Source organism: Vigna radiata, chromosome 8, assembly GCF_000741045.1.
Source record: "Vigna radiata var. radiata cultivar VC1973A chromosome 8, Vradiata_ver6, whole genome shotgun sequence".
NCBI classification, from domain to species: Eukaryota; Viridiplantae; Streptophyta; class Magnoliopsida; order Fabales; family Fabaceae; genus Vigna; species Vigna radiata.
The window spans coordinates 42089663-42108469 of NC_028358.1; the positions used below are offsets into that span (position 1 = coordinate 42089663).

At 33.6% G+C, this 18807-nt stretch overlaps 3 protein-coding genes, 1 long non-coding RNA gene and 1 other non-coding gene across 14 annotated transcripts; 2 read left to right on the forward strand and 3 right to left on the reverse strand.

Annotated features, from left to right (window-relative positions):
- Nucleotides 1–1373: 1373 nt before the first annotated feature.
- LOC106769796 (octanoyltransferase) lies at nucleotides 1374–6580 on the reverse strand. Of its 9 annotated transcripts, none has more exons than XM_022785693.1 (5): nucleotides 6344–6571; nucleotides 6165–6238; nucleotides 5187–5267; nucleotides 3784–3854; nucleotides 1374–2208 (listed from the first exon to the last, which is right to left on the reverse strand). In XM_022785693.1, coding segments are annotated over exons 3-5 (720 nt in total). In that variant the 5' UTR covers nucleotides 5188–5267; nucleotides 6165–6238; nucleotides 6344–6571; the 3' UTR covers nucleotides 1374–1560. The 9 variants fall into 9 exon arrangements, 7 of the variants coding, with proteins under 7 accessions (XP_022641414.1, XP_022641413.1, XP_022641412.1 ...); XM_022785692.1 differs by lacking the exon at nucleotides 5187–5267 and adding an exon at nucleotides 3029–3068 and having other exon boundaries at nucleotides 1376–2283; nucleotides 6344–6569; XM_022785691.1 differs by having other exon boundaries at nucleotides 1377–2283; nucleotides 6344–6569.
- Nucleotides 6581–7620: 1040 nt separating this feature from the next.
- On the forward strand, nucleotides 7621–7692 carry TRNAP-UGG. Its single transcript has one exon. It is a non-coding gene; the product is annotated as a tRNA-Pro (tRNA).
- Nucleotides 7693–7873: 181 nt separating this feature from the next.
- On the reverse strand, nucleotides 7874–9929 carry LOC106771379 (ADP-ribosylation factor-like protein 8a). Of its 2 annotated transcripts, none has more exons than XM_014657350.2 (6): nucleotides 9759–9929; nucleotides 9343–9424; nucleotides 9213–9245; nucleotides 8964–9085; nucleotides 8502–8618; nucleotides 7874–8221 (listed from the first exon to the last, which is right to left on the reverse strand). In XM_014657350.2, exons 1-6 carry the CDS (start codon nucleotides 9800–9802, stop codon nucleotides 8083–8085), a joined length of 537 nt encoding a protein of 178 aa, XP_014512836.1. In that variant the 5' UTR covers nucleotides 9803–9929; the 3' UTR covers nucleotides 7874–8082. The 2 variants fall into 2 exon arrangements, with proteins under 2 accessions (XP_014512836.1, XP_014512835.1); XM_014657349.2 differs by having other exon boundaries at nucleotides 8502–8663; nucleotides 9759–9925.
- Nucleotides 9930–12699: 2770 nt separating this feature from the next.
- LOC111242401 lies at nucleotides 12700–14964 on the forward strand. Its single transcript, XR_002669459.1, has 3 exons — nucleotides 12700–13408; nucleotides 13997–14124; nucleotides 14872–14964. It is a non-coding gene; the product is annotated as an uncharacterized LOC111242401 (long non-coding RNA).
- Nucleotides 14824–18671, reverse strand: LOC106771671 (anti-sigma-I factor RsgI6). The gene is made up of 7 exons (XM_014657672.2): nucleotides 18313–18671; nucleotides 18173–18219; nucleotides 17733–17955; nucleotides 17431–17597; nucleotides 17023–17121; nucleotides 15679–16470; nucleotides 14824–15186 (listed from the first exon to the last, which is right to left on the reverse strand). The coding sequence occupies exons 1-7, from the start codon at nucleotides 18362–18364 to the stop codon at nucleotides 14842–14844; spliced, it is 1725 nt and encodes a 574-aa protein (XP_014513158.1). The 5' UTR covers nucleotides 18365–18671; the 3' UTR covers nucleotides 14824–14841.
- Between the last annotated feature and the right edge of the window lie 136 nt (nucleotides 18672–18807).

An 18807-nucleotide genomic window follows, 5' to 3' on the forward strand; every position in this document is an offset into this window, starting at 1 on the left:
TGGTCAAATCTGATAGTTGATAATGTTTAACCTAGACTGGTTCCACGTTTAAATATGTTTATAAATTGGTCAAATCTGATAGTTGATAATGTTAACCTAGACCAATTCCAAGTTTACATATGTTTGGTGGAATGATAAAAACAAATTACAATAATCTATATAATTGATTGTTTGTGACTTGAAAAAGTAGACATGATTATAGTTGAATTTGGGTATAATGGGGATGAAAGAGTTTCATCTTAACAACTCTAAATGTTGATTCCCGCATCCTCAGTTTTCTCATCGGGATTTTGGAGGCACCTTTAATGATGACTAACGAGTACTCCCTATGTTAAATGGTAAGTCTTTGGAAGGTAGTGTGTTGTGATGCTAATATCAATTGGAACTTGGAAATGTGGTCTTGACTTCATGACCATGTGCTAAGTAATTAGCTATGCTACTTCTGTGGCATATTTTTCTCAAGTTCAAGTGCGGAAGGAAAGTACACTGAAGTATTTGAAGTGCGGCAACTTTTTATTTTTTATTTTTGGTGGTTGATGAGTGAAGACTATTGCAACAATGGAGAATAAAGGCATTAGGTAGCCTGCACTCTTTCAGAGGATGAAAAAACGTAGTTAAAGTTTTTTTTAGGCAACGAACACTCAATAGCTGTGAAGGATTCAGCTTTTGGGAATTGAGGAGGAATGAGAAGATTGATGCACAGAGTATTAACATGGAACGGAAGGGGCTTATCTTATGGTCTTTAATAAAATCCCATACTTCTGACATTTCTACAATCTTTCCATCACATGCCAATATATATCAGGTGACTAATAACGCACGATATTTATACCGGGTTTTCATTTTGCTATATTACTTTCATTATACAGCTAAATTTATCTGGGTAAGATTACTTTCTAGGAGCATGAAGTTTCTTCCTCCCAAGAGAAGCATCTTTTGTCGTCTAGTTTATAATGACAGTCCTAAGTGTAACCAGTTAGTTTACGTGCAATTGCATTTTTATATAGAACTCAATAACGAACAAATTATACTTGTAGACACATCATATCTATGAAGGTATTTATATTATGCGTGGAACATTAATTAATTTCAATATATTGTCGTTGTCTACTCGCTGTAATTTTCCAACATCTCATTAATTTCCCCCGTTAAAGCATGTAACCATTTTTATATGGTATTTGATGAAGTTTTGAGGCTTGCGCAGAAATTTTTATAGAGCGTGTGGTTATTTTATTTGGTCTGGAATAAAGTTTTGCTTTCAATAATGGAGGTTTTTAAATCAAAGTGTCTCTTGTTTAGAATCAAATTTGCATGTGAGACTGTAGGTTCAATATTTTTTCTGTTGAGAAAAACATGTTGCCCATGTCAGCAAGAATTAAATAGAATATGCACTAACAACCTTAATATGATATTTTGTTTAAATAATATTCATTGGCTAGTTTAATCAAATTGATTCCTCGATCATGTTCTGGTACATATGTAGATAAGAAAGAATTGTATTAACTTAAAGATTTGAAAAAGAATGAAAGAAGAAACAAATATCTACAGTTGTATGCTAGCTCAAGTAACTCGATCTCGTTCAGTTTCGTAATCAAAATGTACTGAAGCATCCTCCTTCCAAATCAGGTTATTATAACCAAAGACTCTTGCAAAACATGAAATCAATTGTTCCTGTACTATTTCTCCCTCGGGAAGGACAACATCTGTCTCCCTTCTCAAAGATGTTACATCTTTATCCGCAATTCCACAAGGAACAATGTGCCTGAAGTAGCTTAAATCAGGATCAATGTTAAATGCCATCCCATGAGAAGTGATTCCACCCGATATCCGAACGCCAATAGCACCTATCTTCCTTTCTCCAACCCATACCCCAGTTTCACCACTTTGCCCAGGACAAGCTTTCACGCCATACATAGCAGCCAGTTCAATCATGGTTGACTCGATTTTCTCCACAAAACTCCGAGCACCAAGCCCAATGTCACGAAGTGATATGATAGGATACAAAATGGCTTGGCGGGGACCATGAAATGTAATGTCTCCTCCCCTTTGAGTGTAGTGAAGTTCAGCTCCAATTGCTTCCAACTCTGACTGGGGAATTAACAAATTGTGAACAGTTTGCCTTTTGCCCACAGTGTATGTAGGGGGGTGTTGCAAAGACAGAAGAGTATCACGTCTCTTATGAAGCTTTCTATCCAAGGCCAGTTTTTCCTGCAGTTTCAATGCATCAATGTAGTTGACAACTCCTAGTTTCCAGACCTCAAGGCTTCGCAAAACCCTCATTCCCTATTCTTATGCCAAGAAAGATAGGAAGACAGTGAAATTCAAGAACGAGAGTGAGTATTATCACAAACAGGAGATAGGTCTAATTGACTAAATTGAAATTTTAGCCCGAAGTCATCAAAGGTGCAAAGAAATGCCTATACGGGTGGCCAGAAATCTATTATCATTCATTAAAAAGCACCAACCAGAGGAGAAAAAAAAGTGAAGGAGAAACATCAATAAATAAAAGAAAATTACCAAAATGGTGGAGGAACTAGAACAACAAATATTGCTGTGATATCTCAGATATCATTATTTTACTTCTCCAACGATCCACCCAAACTAAAATTACTGGCAAAGGTCGTAGATATTTTTCAAAAGATTCAAAATAGAGGTAGTTCTGTCTCAAACCGCCATGCTCTAATATTTATCACTCGCAATCAACTAACGTATACATCATTTGGGTTAAGGGAGGTTCTTGTTGGGCCAACAAGAACTGTGTGATTGGTATCTTCCTCTCAAATCTTATGTAAAATGTGATCGAATAAAAAAAATTCAAGGTAAAATATATTTGTTCATACAATTACTGTTAATTTTTTTTGTCATTTTTAGTATAAAACAAAAAGATTACTACCTATCTTCATACAACAACTAAATTTCTATTTGGATTTTAATTATTTATCATATTAAACTCTCACGAAGGTATTATCATTTAGAAAATAAAATTTACCTGTTCATTTATTGTATGTTTTTTTTATACAACACTAACCTGTTAATTTAGCCACTTGTTGCATCTTGCACCATGACTCCTAAAACTCAATATATTTTGAAATTATTTAGAGAAAAAACAGTCACCTCTGAAAATCCAATAGAGAATGCAGCTGGTAATAGTAATAATGAGTGAGATGAAGTTGAAATTTCTCCTTCAAGTGATTTTAAGGGGATAAAGATTAGCATTTAAAAAGGCTACATGGATATGTTTGGTAGAAATCTAGTTGCAGTACTAGAGAAAAAAAAAAAAAAAAAAAAAAAAACTAAGCCCAGTTAATATCAAAGAGGCATGGGACAAATTTGTGCATAAATATATTGCTTGGTACTAAGCATGCTTGGCATTAATAAAGGTATCTAGTATTTGTATCTGAAATCGAATTGCATTATTTACAAGGAAACTGTCTATTTGTAACCAGACCTTATCTATGCATTTTAATTAGTATAATTAGCCCCATTATACTTTATTTCTTTTATCACTAAGTCATTTTCAAAATTGCCTACAAAATACCTGCATTATACTATGTTTCATTGCTTTATAAAGCTAGTTTTTTTCCAAACTAAATTGTTTCATTGCTTTATAAAGCTAGTGTTTTTCCAAACTAAATCTTCCCATTTTTAACTTCATATGTTTACTACTTAAGGTCGCTCCTGATCTACATGGAAATCTAGAGACTAATAACTAATACATAGCAATAAACAGAAAAATAAGAAGCAAACAGCAAACAGACAAAAAGAAAGATTGAAGGTGCATACCAGTGAAGAGAAAAAGAAAAAGATTGACGAACTGACTCCGTAAAGAAGTGTAAAGATTGAAGGCACCGACACTGTCAGACAGAGAAAAAGAAAGCAACGCAATTAGTAAAGACCTTATGCTACCTCAAACTAATTTCTAACCAAAATAATTGCAGATGGTAAGTTTTCCTGATAGATAAAAAAACTAATATTTTACTATAAAATTTTCAGCCATCAAACTTAAATCCCTTTGTTTCAGAATCAATTTTAACTAAACTACAAAATTGATTTAATTCAAGATTAACAACAAAGCAAACTAAGGGGGCAGCAACACATACTGGGGCACCTTCCCACCTTCAGTCCTTTGTCCTCACCCATCATAACATTTTTATTAAACCCATTTACATTCTCAGTTGTCCAAATCCCCACATTTGTAAAACCAATCAATCCTCCTGCACACACACTTGGCCTCACCCACGCTGGGTGGCCTCTCCCATGCTGGCTGGCCTCACATTCACCCATCGACTCCATAATCTTGAAAAAGAGCTAGAAAGCAAACAAACATACAGAGCACTTTTTCCTCACTAATTAAATTTGTGCTGAAGGGTCCTAACAGACTGGATTTGTTTTTGCTTACATGAGTGAGACCATTATGATATCATTTTAACACTTCATTTTTAATGTTTTATTAAAATTTTGAAATGGAATTCCCATATCATAAAGGAGTAGTGCTTGTAGCCTCTACGATAACCAACAAAAATGCATGGAATATGACATGAAGAGTAAATTTGTTTTTGGATGAGGGAAAAATTGTTGCATAATCAGGTTTAGATCCGTATAGAACCTGGTAAGATGATTTATGTTGCATTATTGAAGAGGAGACCTTGTTAATTAGAAAGACAACAATGGACACACACTCCTCCAAGAATTGAATTGGCAACTTGGATTTGGAAAATAAAGTCTGAACCACATTCAATAGATGTGGATGTTTTCTCTCAATTATTGAGTATTGTTCAAGTCTCTCCACACAAGAATATTGATGGAGGATTTCTTGTAATGCTAAAGAATTATTAAAAGCAAGTTATTTCGCATTGTCAAACCTGAAACACTTAACTTTGGTCCCAAACTGAATTTGAACCATTTGAAAAAAATGTTTTACAATATTAGTTGTTTCAGATTCATGTGTGAGCAAAAATATCCAAGTAAAACAACTCCAATCATCCACCAAGGTTAGGAAAAACATTTGTAATGATTTATAGGCTTACCATAAGACCCCCAAATATCACTATATAATATATCAAATAAAATTGAGACACATTCTTAAGTGAAGTGAAAGATAATCTTCTAAACTTAGCAAGAAAACAAATTTGACAACTGAAAGTAGAAAAAATTATGTAGAAGAATATCAAAAGGAATGACATTACTCAAAAGCCGAAGGACTTTATCCGAGACATCTCCAGATCTTAAATGTAAAACACAAGCTTTCTTACAAGAATTGGTAGTATCTGTATTTGTGTTAAAGGAAACCGAGTTACAATTATTTTGTGAAAAAAACTGAAGGAGACAACACATACAATTCTTCAATAAGATTACCACTAGCAGTCTTCCTAGTGTTGGAACATCTCTTGAATAGAAAAAAATATCTTTAACAAAGGTTATTAACAAATCAGTATGGGCCAATAAGGCACTATCAGACAATAAACAAAATTTAAATTGAAGTACCTAGAAAACATTACAAAGCACCAATGTAGGAGAAAGTTGAACAACTCCAATAGATACTATAAGAACAGCATATTAATTGGGTAACACAAGATTTTATCATTGACATGTCTATAAGATTGAAAACATAGGTATTGGCATCCGAATCAACAATTCATTTTACCTTTAGACAAATGATTGATAAAAATATCATAAAAAACTAAGTCATCGGAAAAATGGCTAACATTTAGAGTAGACACAATCACTTATGATACCATATTAAGGTATTAGAGTTTTCATCTTTGACATCCATGAGAGAACAAAAAATTATTGAAATGAATGTGGAAAAATCACTTATGATACCATGTCGAGGTATTGGAACTTACGCCTCTAGCGAATGTGGGCTCTAACACATTCTCTTACAAGAGCATTACCGCCAAGGACATGGGAATCTAGGGGACCCGACACTAGATAGCACTATAAACTCAATTATCAACTATCATATTAAGAGATAAATCAATAGAATAGTTAATTGAATCAAAATATTTGGTATTATATAATAGCAAATTAGCAACTTGAATAGAATAATTGGTTATCTATAATATTTATAATATATAATTATAGTCTATTCTAACAATTCACTAAAAGAAGCATAACAAAAACAACACCACCCAGATAAACAAGTTGACCTCACAAAAACTAACCTTGAAAGCACCGGATACGAGAGCAGAAGCGTCAGGCAGACTGCCTTCTTTAGCAATAACTGAACCAACAATACCTAAAAGAAAAACGAATTTTGGCGAAGCGTTGCTTATAATCCGAATATAAGCAGATATCAAAAGGAGAAACAAACATACAGAGCTCGAAAAAATGCAATTAATACCTTCCAAAATAAAACAGAGTGGCCCAAGATGCAGTGTCTGACAATGACGACTGTGAGAGCAAAGGGTTTGAGAGCGACGGCTTCAGAACAAAGGGGCTGAGAGTACAGGATTTGAGAGCAAAGGCTTCAACACCAGGGCTTCAGACCAAAACGTTTGGACAAGAAGACTCCTTCAAAGATTTGTTCATTGCAAGTAATATCTTGTTTTCAGACACTAATTTTTAATTTTTACATATAGATTTTGCTAACTTTTTCTGGTACTCTTATAAATTCTTTCTACTAAAAAAAATTAAATATAACATTTTTTATTATACACAAATCTTCCTGAAGATTTCTATAAATAATAGATTTTATATTTAAGATTTTTACTGAAGATCTGCTATTGAGATACTACAAATTTTAGGTCTTTTGAAATTAAAATTTTTATATGTATCCTAGGAATTAAAATTATTCCTATACGTATGTTTCCTCCTTAATTTTTTTTTTATGTATAATGTGTGCTTACTTTTGTTAAGAGTGATAATAAAGTGGGATAAGTGTGAGTTGACTATTTCATTTTCATCCCTATTATCAAAATATGAAATTATTAAATATTCACTGTAAATTAAATAAAAATAATCAAATGTGTCATAAAAATAAGTTATAAAACTAAAATTAAGAAAACTAATGAATTTTTTATATTATTTAATAACTTAAAAATATTCTAATTAATTTAAAACAAAGATAAACATTTAATTGATTTAAAACAAAGATAAATATTTAATTAATTTAAAACAAAGATAAATATTTAATTAATTTAAAACAAAGATAAATATTAAAATGAAGACGAAGTGATATACTCATTTCAATTTTATTACCAAATTTTAAAAAATAGATACATACCTAATTAGTATAAATATTTCTGTCAAAATCAAAATGCTTCTAAGAATACGGGGAGCATATGTAAATTTTTCATGCTAACCTTTTGGCCTTTTGTATTAATTTTCCATCCTAACCGTTTGCGATTTATTATGTTATGTTTGGTAATTTAAGGCTTATAATCACATATTTCATATTGAATTTTCATTTAATAGTTCTAATTCCTTTTAAAATAAATCACAGTTTTAACTTTAAAATTCTCCCTACAGTAAATTCACCAAACAATCCACTAGTTTTTAACCTTTTGCAGCTATAACAAGTACGACCTGTTAGTATCGAAAAGAAGACAAGTTGGCATGAATTAGAAAAAATTAAATCAAGAAAACATATATTTAATGTGGCTGTTCTCACTAAAATGTGGGCATTTGGTCTAGTGGTATGATTCTCGCTTTGGGTGCGAGAGGTCCCGAGTTCGATTCTCGGAATGCCCCTTTAATTTTTATCACATTTATCAGTGACTAGGCACAAAGAATTGTGTTTTCTCAACCAGAAAAATTTAAGAACTTGCTGTTTTTTTTTGTTTCTTCAACCACAAAAATACTGCTAGCCTTCCATCAGACACTTAGCAGTTGATATGATTTTTGTATCTCTCCACAAATTTGCAACTATCAGTCACAAACAAAGTATAAACACAAAAGTTTATTCGAATCCGTTACACATGCGGCATTAGCAATTGTCTTAATTTATAATTTAGCTCAGATGCAATCTGTAACAACGTACGTATGAAATCACATGTTGTCTGGTATGATGTAAGCTTGTATCATACCAACAGAAGTCACTTAAATCAAATAGCTTCTCTGTAATACAACGTACAAATACACTTATAGGGCAAAACTCGAGCTTCTGTTTGTTGATTTAGAATTTCTTACAAGCCAATCAACAACTGTATCAATGCTGGTGGAGTTCTTACAGGAGATCATGATGCAACAAACTTCTCTACCAGTGATGGACGTCAATCCCCTGCACATACGAAACAAACATTAAAAGTACAAGTACATTCTGAAAGATAAATCATCTGGGAAAGATTATCAGAATAAAGCAAATTATTCGGAGGCTATCCTTAGATGGTGAAAGAAAAGATGATAGTAAATTTGCTGTTACAATTATCTAGCATGATGTGATTTTAATTATAATTTAATTTTGGGAAATGTTTAAGCAAACTTTTGAGTTAATCAGCACTATATACTCAACTTGGGTACGTACATCTGAACATCTTAATACCCCTAGAGAAGATACTTACATCTGATCTGCCAGGTCTTTCTTGGACAATGCCCCAGGTTTGTCAATCTTATTACCCAAAATTAGAATGGGAATTCCATTTAAAGAAGGTTTGCTCAACAAGTCATGAAGTTCATCTCTAGAGACAGGTAAATTTTCATAATCAGCTGCGTCAACAACATAACTGCAAGTTCCTCCACAAAATAAGTTATATCAATCATACGTAATCTAAAAAGAAATTATACAGTATGAAGAGGAAAAAGAGTGTGAAGTTGAAAACTTGTGTTGCCTTGGATGAAAACAACAATGGCTCGCCAAATTACACTTTTGGCAATGTTAGTTTCAGTTTAATTTCTGTACTTTTCAATCGTAAATTTGTAATCTCATTAGCCTAATGTTCAGGGGAGAAAGACATAGGAAACATTTCACTTGATAAGAAAAAGCAATACTTCAGTGACTGATGCAAAGTTTTTAGAGAACATACACAATTGCTGAAACAGCACGACAGTATCTCTCCCACATACTGCGAAACCTTGGTTGACCTCCAAGGTCCCATAGCTTTATTGTCACATTTCCTTTAGTTATCCTTTTCATATTAAATCCTACCTGTAGGTAACAAGGCCATTAAGTAAATTTGCAGGCACAGAATTAACCTCAAATTTATGGAAATAGACAACACGAAGTATGGCATCAAAATTGATTATCAGTGATTAAAGAAAGGTAATTTAATTACCGTAGGAATCATCACTTCACTATATCCACCAGTCTTCGTCAAAATCAAACATACACCAGGCATCAGCAAGTAGGAAAAGAACAAATGAAATTGAAAACTAATCATATTAATGTTTTCTGTTGTTACATACTGCAATGACATTTATAAGTGACGTTTTCCCAGCATCCTGAAGACCAACCAGAGATAACTCCATTTCTTGCTTGAAAAAGAGACTGTATCATTGGAAACAAGAGAAAGAAAAATGAAACATTTTGAAACTCCATGATGAAGGGCAATCCGATTGAATGAAATATCGATAACAAAAATAAATGAAGGAGTTTTTCGGTTGAAAAGGAAGAGCTGCATCATATGTATACTAGAATAAGGGAACCAGTGCAAGTTTGAATTCCAACTTAATACCATTATATACGCAGTATGTACTTAAAAATACTAACTCATCACAACTTCATTAGCAAAAGAATAGAATTATGAGCCTTAAATTTCGTGACAGATGTTGAGCAAAACCAGAAGGAGAAGAAAGAGAATAATAGTGGTAGCAAGTTTCACCTGCATAACCAATTGACGAAGGCTCCCCATATCCCCAACCCCATGAATTCAACAGAAACACTTCCCTTTTTCAATTTCTACAGAAACAATTTCCTTTATAAAGTTTTACAACACCACTGTTTTTTTTTTTCTTTCTATTCCCTGGTTTGTCTTACTCTTTCAAAAAGTAGAACAAGACATGTTACATACAGTACAAGAAAATAAGAAAAACATGGGTACAAATGAGAAGTGTTTATTTTATCATTGTAAAACAATGACATAACATATATAGATATATATGTTTTTATCAGTGTAAAAATTATGATCTCATAAAACAATATATAAATCCAGATTACTTCTTATAAAAAAAAAATATAGTTTTGGTGAGTCCATGCATGACTGGATGGTGGTGACTGTTAGTTCCTGGATTGCCATTATTGCCTAACAGATTGATTGTGATAAGTTGTCAACCGTGTTGAACTTTTTTTTTTAAGCGATCACCTTAAACACTTGGGAGTTGAGAGGAAGATACCAATTTGGCCTACCAAGAACCTCTCTTATCAAATGACACTGATGTTAATTGATTGCGAGAGATAAAAATCAGAGCAAGACGGTTTGAGACAGAACTACCCCAAGTTTGACTATTCTGAAAAATATCTGTAACCTTTGGAAGTAATTTTCATTTGGGTGAACTGTTTGAGAAATCAAATTACGAGATTTGAGATTCACAGAGCAGTAGTTGCCGTTCTAGTTCCTTAACCCTTTTGCTAATTTTGTTTATTTATTAATTCTTCTCCTTCACTTATCATTCTCCTGTGTTTGGTGCATGTCGAATGAATAAGAATCTATTTCTGGGTACCCATATATAAACATTTCTTTGTACCTTCAATGACTTCAGTCTGGAATTTTAATTTAGTTAATATTGCCTCGGCCATGTTTGTGATAATGCTTTCTCTCTTTCGTTTTTGCTTTTTTCGGTCTTCCTCTGTATCTCAACATAAAAATATGTTATTCATGCAATCTGTTTCTAGAGAATATTTGTTTAATGATTTTTTATTTAAATTATATTATTTAGATTTATATAAATTAAAATTGAGTGCATACATTTAATAAATAGAGTACATGAACACCCCCTCGCGGTCAGAGTTGGAAAAAATTGGAGCGAACTTCACTACATACGAAAGAAGGAGACATTATATTTCGGATAGTGAGTGGAATCACTTAACATTGATCCTGATTTAAGCTACTTTAGGCACATTATTCCCTGTAGAATTGCGATAAAGAAGTAACATCTTTGAGAAGGGAGACAGATCTCGTCTAAGCAAGAAATACTACAGGAAATGTTGATTTCATGTTTTGCAAGAATCTTTGATTATAGTGGCCTGATCTGGAAGGAGTTATTTTAGCTGACCAAGATTCAGTTATTTTAGCTAGCAGAAAATTGTAAACATTTGTTTATTCTTTTATTCTTTGACAAATTTTAAACTTAATATAATTCGTGCTTGTTCTACATATATATGCATAGATTCTTACGTCCTCGTTTTTTTATGACATAACAGACATAAATCTGTCAAATTCTGTGCATTCTGAATTTTTGTGAAAGATAATGATCAGCCTAATTCAGTATAGATTGATTCTAAAAAATGCTTCTTCATAACATAACACTAAATGTTGATACCCTCACACTCACCCTATCTGGATTTTGAAACCACTTCTACTCACGTCTAATGAGTACGTAACTTTTAAAATGGTGAGTATATTTGGTAGGTAGTGTGTTGTGATGCTAACATGACTTGGAACTTGGAAGTGAGGTCTTCACTTCATGACCGCATGCTACGTAATTTCTTATGCTATCGCTGTGGTATATATATATATATATATATATATATATATATATATATATATATATATATTTTATTTTTTTTTTCTTAAGATCAAGTGTGGGAAAGAAGATCAGAGATTGAGAATATACTTCATATGTTGAGGAATTGTTGCTATGATGAAATCTGTTTGTCTGGCTGTTAAAGCTACAAAATTAAATGTCTTTTCCAATCAGAAAATGCTTACTTATGTCATGTGACCAGACTAGACTCATAGCAAAGCAAAGGGCAAAATAAACATAGAAGTATTATGGTGTTTCTGATGACAACTAATTAAGACAACAAACTTATGAATCGAAGTCACTTGCATAAACAGTCAAGTAGATAAAAACATGCCAAAATCAGTCAACATAAGCAAAACAATAAACCATGTAAAAAGGTGCTTCTGAGTTCAAGGGGGCAGCATCTGAACATGATTCATGAACTAATTTGATTAAACTAGTGAGTGAATGTGTAACTAAAATATTTTATTAAGGTCACTGTTGCATATTCTATTTTATTCTGCTGACATGGACCATATGTTTTTCCTCAACAGAAAGAATATTGAACTTGCAGTCTCACATGCAAATTTGATTCTAAACAAGAAAGACCCTTTGATTTATAAATACCACATCCCCTATCGAAATATCTGCGTGAAACCTCGACTTTTATCAAATACCTTTTAGAAAAGGTTACATCCTTTAATGCACCAAATTCTGTGAATCATGGAAAAGTTACTTTCTGCGTGTTCCCTGATACATATCTTCCATAGAAATGATGTGTCTGCAAGTATAATTGGTTTATTACTGAGTTCTATACAAAAAATACAATTGCATTATAACTCACGGTAGTGTTTCTGTTGCATGTGTGGAGAGGCGGTAAAAGATACTTCCCTTGGGAAGAAGAAGCTTCATGCTCGTAGACAGTGATCTTACCCAGCTAGGTTTAGCTGTATAATGAAAAGTAATATAGCAAAATGAGGAAACCCATTAATATATCATGTGGATTAGTCACATGATATGTATTGGCATGTGATGGAAAGATTGTGGAAATGTCAGAAGTATGGGATTTGATTAAGGATCACATGATAAGCTCCTTCCATTCCATGTTCTACCCCACTACACAACAAAGAACATGGCCGGTTAAATAACCCATGCGTCATTCTTCTACTTCCTCTTCCATTCCCTAAATCTGATTCTTTCACACAGCTATTGAGTGTTATTGCTAAAAAAAGCTTGAATGCTTTTCTCCATTGTCTCATAGTCTTCACTTGTCACCAACAAACAAATAGAAAAGATAGACCCACTTCAGATACATCACTATACTTCCCTTCTTCTATCTTAGACACAAACTACAACACCTTGCTATTTTCCTATGGGATAGTTCCAAGCACCATAGCTCCGTTCTTTCTACCTGTCTTCGATTGTTGTGTTTACACTAGACTCTGCCATGAAAACCTCTCAACGTGCTTTGGTGGGCCTATTTGTCTTGATTCTCACACACTTCTTCATTTGCTCTATAGTTGCAATCACTGGTGAAACTAGAAGTAATTGGATTCGCAGTTGTCCGCCACGGAAGCTGCTAGCTCGTGCCTCCCCTTGCTCTGCGAGTATAGAAAAATTGAAAATAGAGTATGAGGCCACTCAGAGACCAGTAACCACAAGTTTAAGGAAGAATCCTCCAAGCAACTCAAATCCAACCCATAACAAGTGACTTTGATCTCGTTTGTGTGTGGAGATCTCAATGGGAAGGAGAAATTAAGTATAATTCATCTCTTCATTTTTGCAGTTTGTCCAGCTGGTAGTTGAATAGGTAGGAAAGCTGGTTTTGCAATCAGAAACACAGTTTTTTAGTTGTTTGGACTCTTTAAATTTTATTTTCGTTTTTTACTGTGAAAAAGAGTTCTCAGTTGATGTATACGGAACTTTATGTAGCATTGCTTTGAACTTATGTTCTATTAGATTTGATCACTGGTTGGTAGCAGGTTTCTGACAGGGTATATTTTTTATTTAGAGATTACTGAAAAGAAGTGTCCGTTGGTTTTATTGTGGAAATATCAGAATTTTTACCTTTCTTTGATGGATCAATCTAACCTTAGTTTCCGACTTTAGAGTATTGATTCTGACAATCATCCTTTAACAATCTTATCTTGCAAATGGCCCACAAATACTACCCTTTTGAGATTGTTCTCACTTGATCCACTCTTGCCCATGGCTGCAGAATAACATCAGCATATGAACTGCCACCTACTACAATTCCTAATGCCCAAATTCTATCACAAGTTACTAGAAAATAGCTCTCTTAATGTTCCAAGTTGAAAATATCTCACAAATTACAACTTTTTTTTATCAGCACAAATTACAACAACTTAACTAACTACTTATGTTACTAATTTACCAGGTAAATCAAGACCCCCCCTTTCAATATAGAAGTTTCAGTCTTATCCTAAGATGAAGGATACTATACTACCCCCTAAACTGCTATAGCTCCAAGATGGCTGTGATTCCTCCTGGATCAAACACAAAGAAGTGAGTTCCTTCAGTATCCTCTGGAAATAAAGGGAGAAAGCATGGATGTCCAGCAAGTAAATAGTCATGATTCATATTCTTATTCATGAAACCATTCTTCTCTTTATTCATATGGCTTAGCCTATTAAACTAGAAAAGGAACACAGTCATTCCAAGTAGAAGACAGATGTCTTGTATATGAGACCTTAAATTTCGTAAACTCCTTTATTATAGGCAACAATTATTCAATTTATTTTACTAGGTATACTTTACATACTTCAGCTATATTTATGGACAAAATATGCAGACCCATGAAACATAAATACTCTTATTTGTTTAAAGTATCTAATATCAATATTTTCGAACACTTCATGAAAGTTTGTAATATAGAAATATGGAAGACTATTCTCCTCATAAACTAAGATGAAAATTGTTCCCTTCGCGAATGATGATTAATAATTTTAGTTTAGAAATGTCTAACAAATGAGTTTTTTATATACATTTTTAAAATACATATCTTGCTCTATCCTGTCCTGTTATTTTTACAATAACTGTATACGCATATCATATTAATGAATCATAGCTTATAAGCAATGCCTGTTTCCTTCAGCCAACAAATAGCTATAAGTATTTATGTTTTATGTTGGAGTAAGGAAAACCACTGACTGTTGTAGGATTATGGAAAACAAGAATAATCAATCATGATGATGACGACCATTATATTACAATCTTATTTTATTAATACATTTTCACATGAATGGTTTCAAGGGATAAATCTCTCTTTACACTCAGATTCAACTTTCTAGGGGAGTGGATTCGAGGATGTGTGACAGTTACATCATAATCTCCATGGTGCAGTGAAATATCTACCATTCCTCTGTCATCTGCTGTGGCAATATTAGGCCCAGTCCCCCACTCCCGAATGAGCTTGTCCACAACGTCTCCAGCAGGAGTATTTTTGAAATTCTCATCCGCCAGAGTAGTGGTATTGAAACCAGCTTGTGCTGGACCAGAAAACATTATAATCCCATCAACACCAGGATGAGAGTACGCCTCTCTCAGTACCTCTTCCAAATACTCTGCCTACTCAGCAAACAACAAGAACGACGAAAGTAAAGATAATGCAGTCAGTCACCATGCTGGTACACTGAGATTTCTTTCTTTTTCTATTTTGTAATAGATAAAAAGATAAAAATTTATCCCTTTTGCTTTTAGGGATCTTTGAGAAGAACTAAAGGAAATAATTTGATGAGTGTAATTTCCATACTCTATCAGAAAAAGAAAATTATACTGATTCAGCAGAAACTGTTATAGCTATCACTTTTAAGGTACTTGTCAAAAATACCAGCAAACTTACAGTACACACATGACATTGTGTGATTTAGTGAAAATATAGGACTTTTGCTTAACCGGCTGATAGTGTATTCTGATTAATCAAAATACACTTTTTGTTCAATTTATTTTAATAAACTTTATAACCAACTGTACACCACGACTTAATATGTAATGTTACAAGGTAGAGTTGGTTCATGAAGGAGAAATTCATAAAAATATTTTTTGAAGTTAAGGAAATACCTGACTTGGTTGTGGATCCACACTGACTTCTGTGAGCCACATTGGAAGTCCAGTTGTAGCAAGAAGATCAAGGGATGACCTCATGTAAGCAAGGTTTGGCTGGCCACTTGCAAAATGGCCTTGCAACCCTATTGCTGCTGACATTCCAGCAACTCCTGGAAATGACAGAATCTCCTTAATTTTCTTCATATAGTTGACAGGGCTGGAGGCCTCATCCCCACTATATTCAATGGTGTTATACTCATTCAGGAACATTTTTGGCGTTGAATCAAGCTCGTAAGCTGTTGCATATGCTTCTGCAGAGGCGTTTTGGCCGAGTTTGTCCTCAAAGAAGTGGAAGTGTAGATTCTCATTCATCACATCCCATGCAATCAGTTGTCCTTTGTATCTTGAAACCACAGATTCCATTCTTTTTGCTGCTGCTTTTTTCAAATCCGCAGGTGATAGGGCCTTGACCCATTCAAGCTGATATTTTGGGTCGTCCCAGAAAATGTTATGGCCTCTCACAGAAATGCCATTCTCTTTGGTAAATTTCAGCATGGCATCTGCGACAGTATAGTTTTCCACGCCTTGCTCTTTCTCTGTACTGTACCACTTCATCTCATTAGTGAAGGTTGCGAATTTGAACCTTGACACAAACCAATTCTGGTAGTCTTTGTTTGTGAGGATGTAATGGTTCATTCCACATCCAAATGGGAAGTTCAACTTTACTGGTCTGGCGATGACTGTAGCTCCTTTCAATGCTGTTTCATTTACACGGGTTATTTGGAATCTCACTCTCCTCTTACGTACCTGCATGTTTTATATCAAGACGTAATTTTTGTTTCCTTGTACGAATTAGGTTCAAATACTTTCTGGTTCTTATGTTAATTTTAGTTTGAATTTGGTCCCAAGTTCAAAGATTTATACTTTGATCAAGTATAAATCAGTTAAGCACACTAACAACTTGGACACACATGACAATTTATGACAGGTTACATGGATGTTTGTTAAGTCACTCAACTTAGCGTTGTTAGTATGGTAAATTGACAAAAAAAATAAGTTAGTCCAAAACACATTTTCAGAGACCAGGGTAAGTTTAGAAGATCAAAGAAAAAATAAAAAGTAAGACAACAAAAAGGAAATGTATTTTGTCTTTGCAATTTGGTTTGCTACTGTTGTCATACTCCTAATAATGACCATATGCTCGACTAACAATTGGTGAATTCCATTTTAGCAATGGTATTAAAATAAATGCAATGGTTCTTCCCCTAATGTTAGAAGTCCCAGATTAATTAAAAATAAGTGGATACAAACCCGTCTTGGTTTTTTAAGGTTGAATTTGATTTTTTCTTATAAGCTTACCCTCTCAATGCTGGCGTCTTGTAGTGATCTCCACTGCTTTTTCGTGAATGGTTGTAACGAGACATTGTCAGCCCATATTTCCACAGTTGAGTTTTTGCTCTACAGGGTTCAACAAATTTTAGCTAACGAAACATATATCAAACTACACACAAAATGAAGTTACCTCACGTAATTCTCAAACTTATAATTCCTTTAATTTTACATGCATTTTATTCCCACAAATCGGTGCCCTGTGTAGTATTACCTCAGTTGAATTTTGAGGAAACATGTAAACTAAGACAAGATGAAAATAGGCAGGTACAATTATGTTTTTGGTTGTTGTTGATATCTATCTTGATTTTCATTTTGGTCCCAGTAACGGTTTTCTTGCTGAAAGAATGGTAGGTATAAATCCAGAATGTGTTTTACCTCAAAAAGAATATCAACAGGGCTTGAAAAGTTTGCAGCTATGCCACCTTTTAGAAGGGTCCAGCATCCATGTTTTGCTATCACCTGGCCACCTCGTACCAGTTCACTTTCTTTTGTTCTGAACATCACTGACACCGTGTCACTTCCTTCACTCACCTGAAACCAAGCTGAATATGGAAAAGGGAGAAAAATGATCATTCAAAATGTTTCAGAAAAGTGGTGCGTCCATGTCAAAACATTCCTCAAATGAATCTTAGTGAAAGAGATGTGATATAAGCAAAAAATGGAGAAAGTGAAGCTACCAGAAAAGGTGTATAGCATTCCTTTCTGAAGTTGGACCTTCTGAGAGAAACTATCCAAGGGCTGTGTTCTGTTGTGAGCAACAATGAATCTATTGCCTTCATTCGATATTTGTTCCTTGATTGACCCTTTTCCAAACACTCTCCAACTATCTATGTTGTGATCAAATTCTGGATTTACTATAATGCCTCCTCCATACTGCGCTCTCTCAGGTTCTACTAAACACTGCATATTTTCAAATTAACAGCAACAAAAGTAAGTTTGTGTACTAACCGCTGACAGAAGCTACCACATAACTATATCTAGTCTGATTTAAGCTATAATTTATAAAATGAATTTGTTGAAATGACATATAAAACATTTTTTCATCTCAGAAAGAATACTCTAGAGTGAACTTTCCAGATTATAGTAAATGAAACCATTGGTGAGAAGACGTTATTACCTTTGTGGTAGCAGAATAATCATAAGACAAAGAATGGACGCCAAGCCCTGCACATGTTGAGAATATATATTAGAAATGATATGAGAGACTGAATAAGTGTCTGGCATTGACAGAGAAGGAATGAAGAGACGGATAGAAACCTGATATCAGTAAAAGGCAAATGGTAATGAACAAAAAGTTGCAGCCTTTCATCTTTACACTGATCAAAGAAGTATAAATTTCAAGCTAATATCAGGGGTATATATTGCAGCAGAAAACCGTGTAGTACATAAAGAACTTCCCCTGGTACTGCAAAAGAAAACAAAAGAAAAGAAAAAAATCTCTTACACAATGCACCTTTTACCAGTTATAATAATTAACTAGAGCTAAATGCATTACTTGTGAGTCAGAAGATCGCCTTATATGTATTTTCCTTGTTTTTATTTTTTATTGTGTACTATTTCTAAGCAATTTGTTGCACAGAAAAGACTGATTTAATTGTATGAGTCTAACGAAATCAAAGTAGTTTATCAGTTGATCTACATTTTGTCTTTTGTTCAAAGAATTTATTATTGTCTTTTCTATATTTTCGAATAGATGTTAAAATTATGATCCAAAATATCCATTTCAGAACAAAAAAGTGCTGAAAGTAAATT

Excerpts from the sequence above, each read along its gene's own strand:
- LOC106769796 (XM_022785691.1), bottom strand. Across the intron at positions 2,284-3,783 it reads TTTTCTTTTTCTCTTCACTG|GGAATGAGGGTTTTGCGAAG; the intron begins GTATGCACCTTC and ends GCATAAGAATAG.
- LOC106771379 (XM_014657349.2), bottom strand. The coding sequence starts at position 9,802 with ATGGGGTTGGGGATATGGGGAGCCTTCGTCAATTGGTTATGCAG. Across the intron at positions 8,664-8,963 it reads CGTGCTGTTTCAGCAATTGT|TTATGTTGTTGACGCAGCTG; the intron begins GTATGTTCTCTA and ends AGGAACTTGCAG. Across the intron at positions 8,222-8,501 it reads AAAGACCTGGCAGATCAGAT|GGGATTGACGTCCATCACTG; the intron begins GTAAGTATCTTC and ends TCGTATGTGCAG.
- LOC106771671 (XM_014657672.2), bottom strand. The coding sequence starts at position 18,364 with ATGAAAGGCTGCAACTTTTTGTTCATTACCATTTGCCTTTTACTGATA. Across the intron at positions 17,598-17,732 it reads AATGCTATACACCTTTTCTG|CTTGGTTTCAGGTGAGTGAA; the intron begins GTAGCTTCACTT and ends TTCCATATTCAG. Across the intron at positions 15,187-15,678 it reads TGGATCCACAACCAAGTCAG|GCAGAGTATTTGGAAGAGGT; the intron begins GTATTTCCTTAA and ends TTTGCTGAGTAG.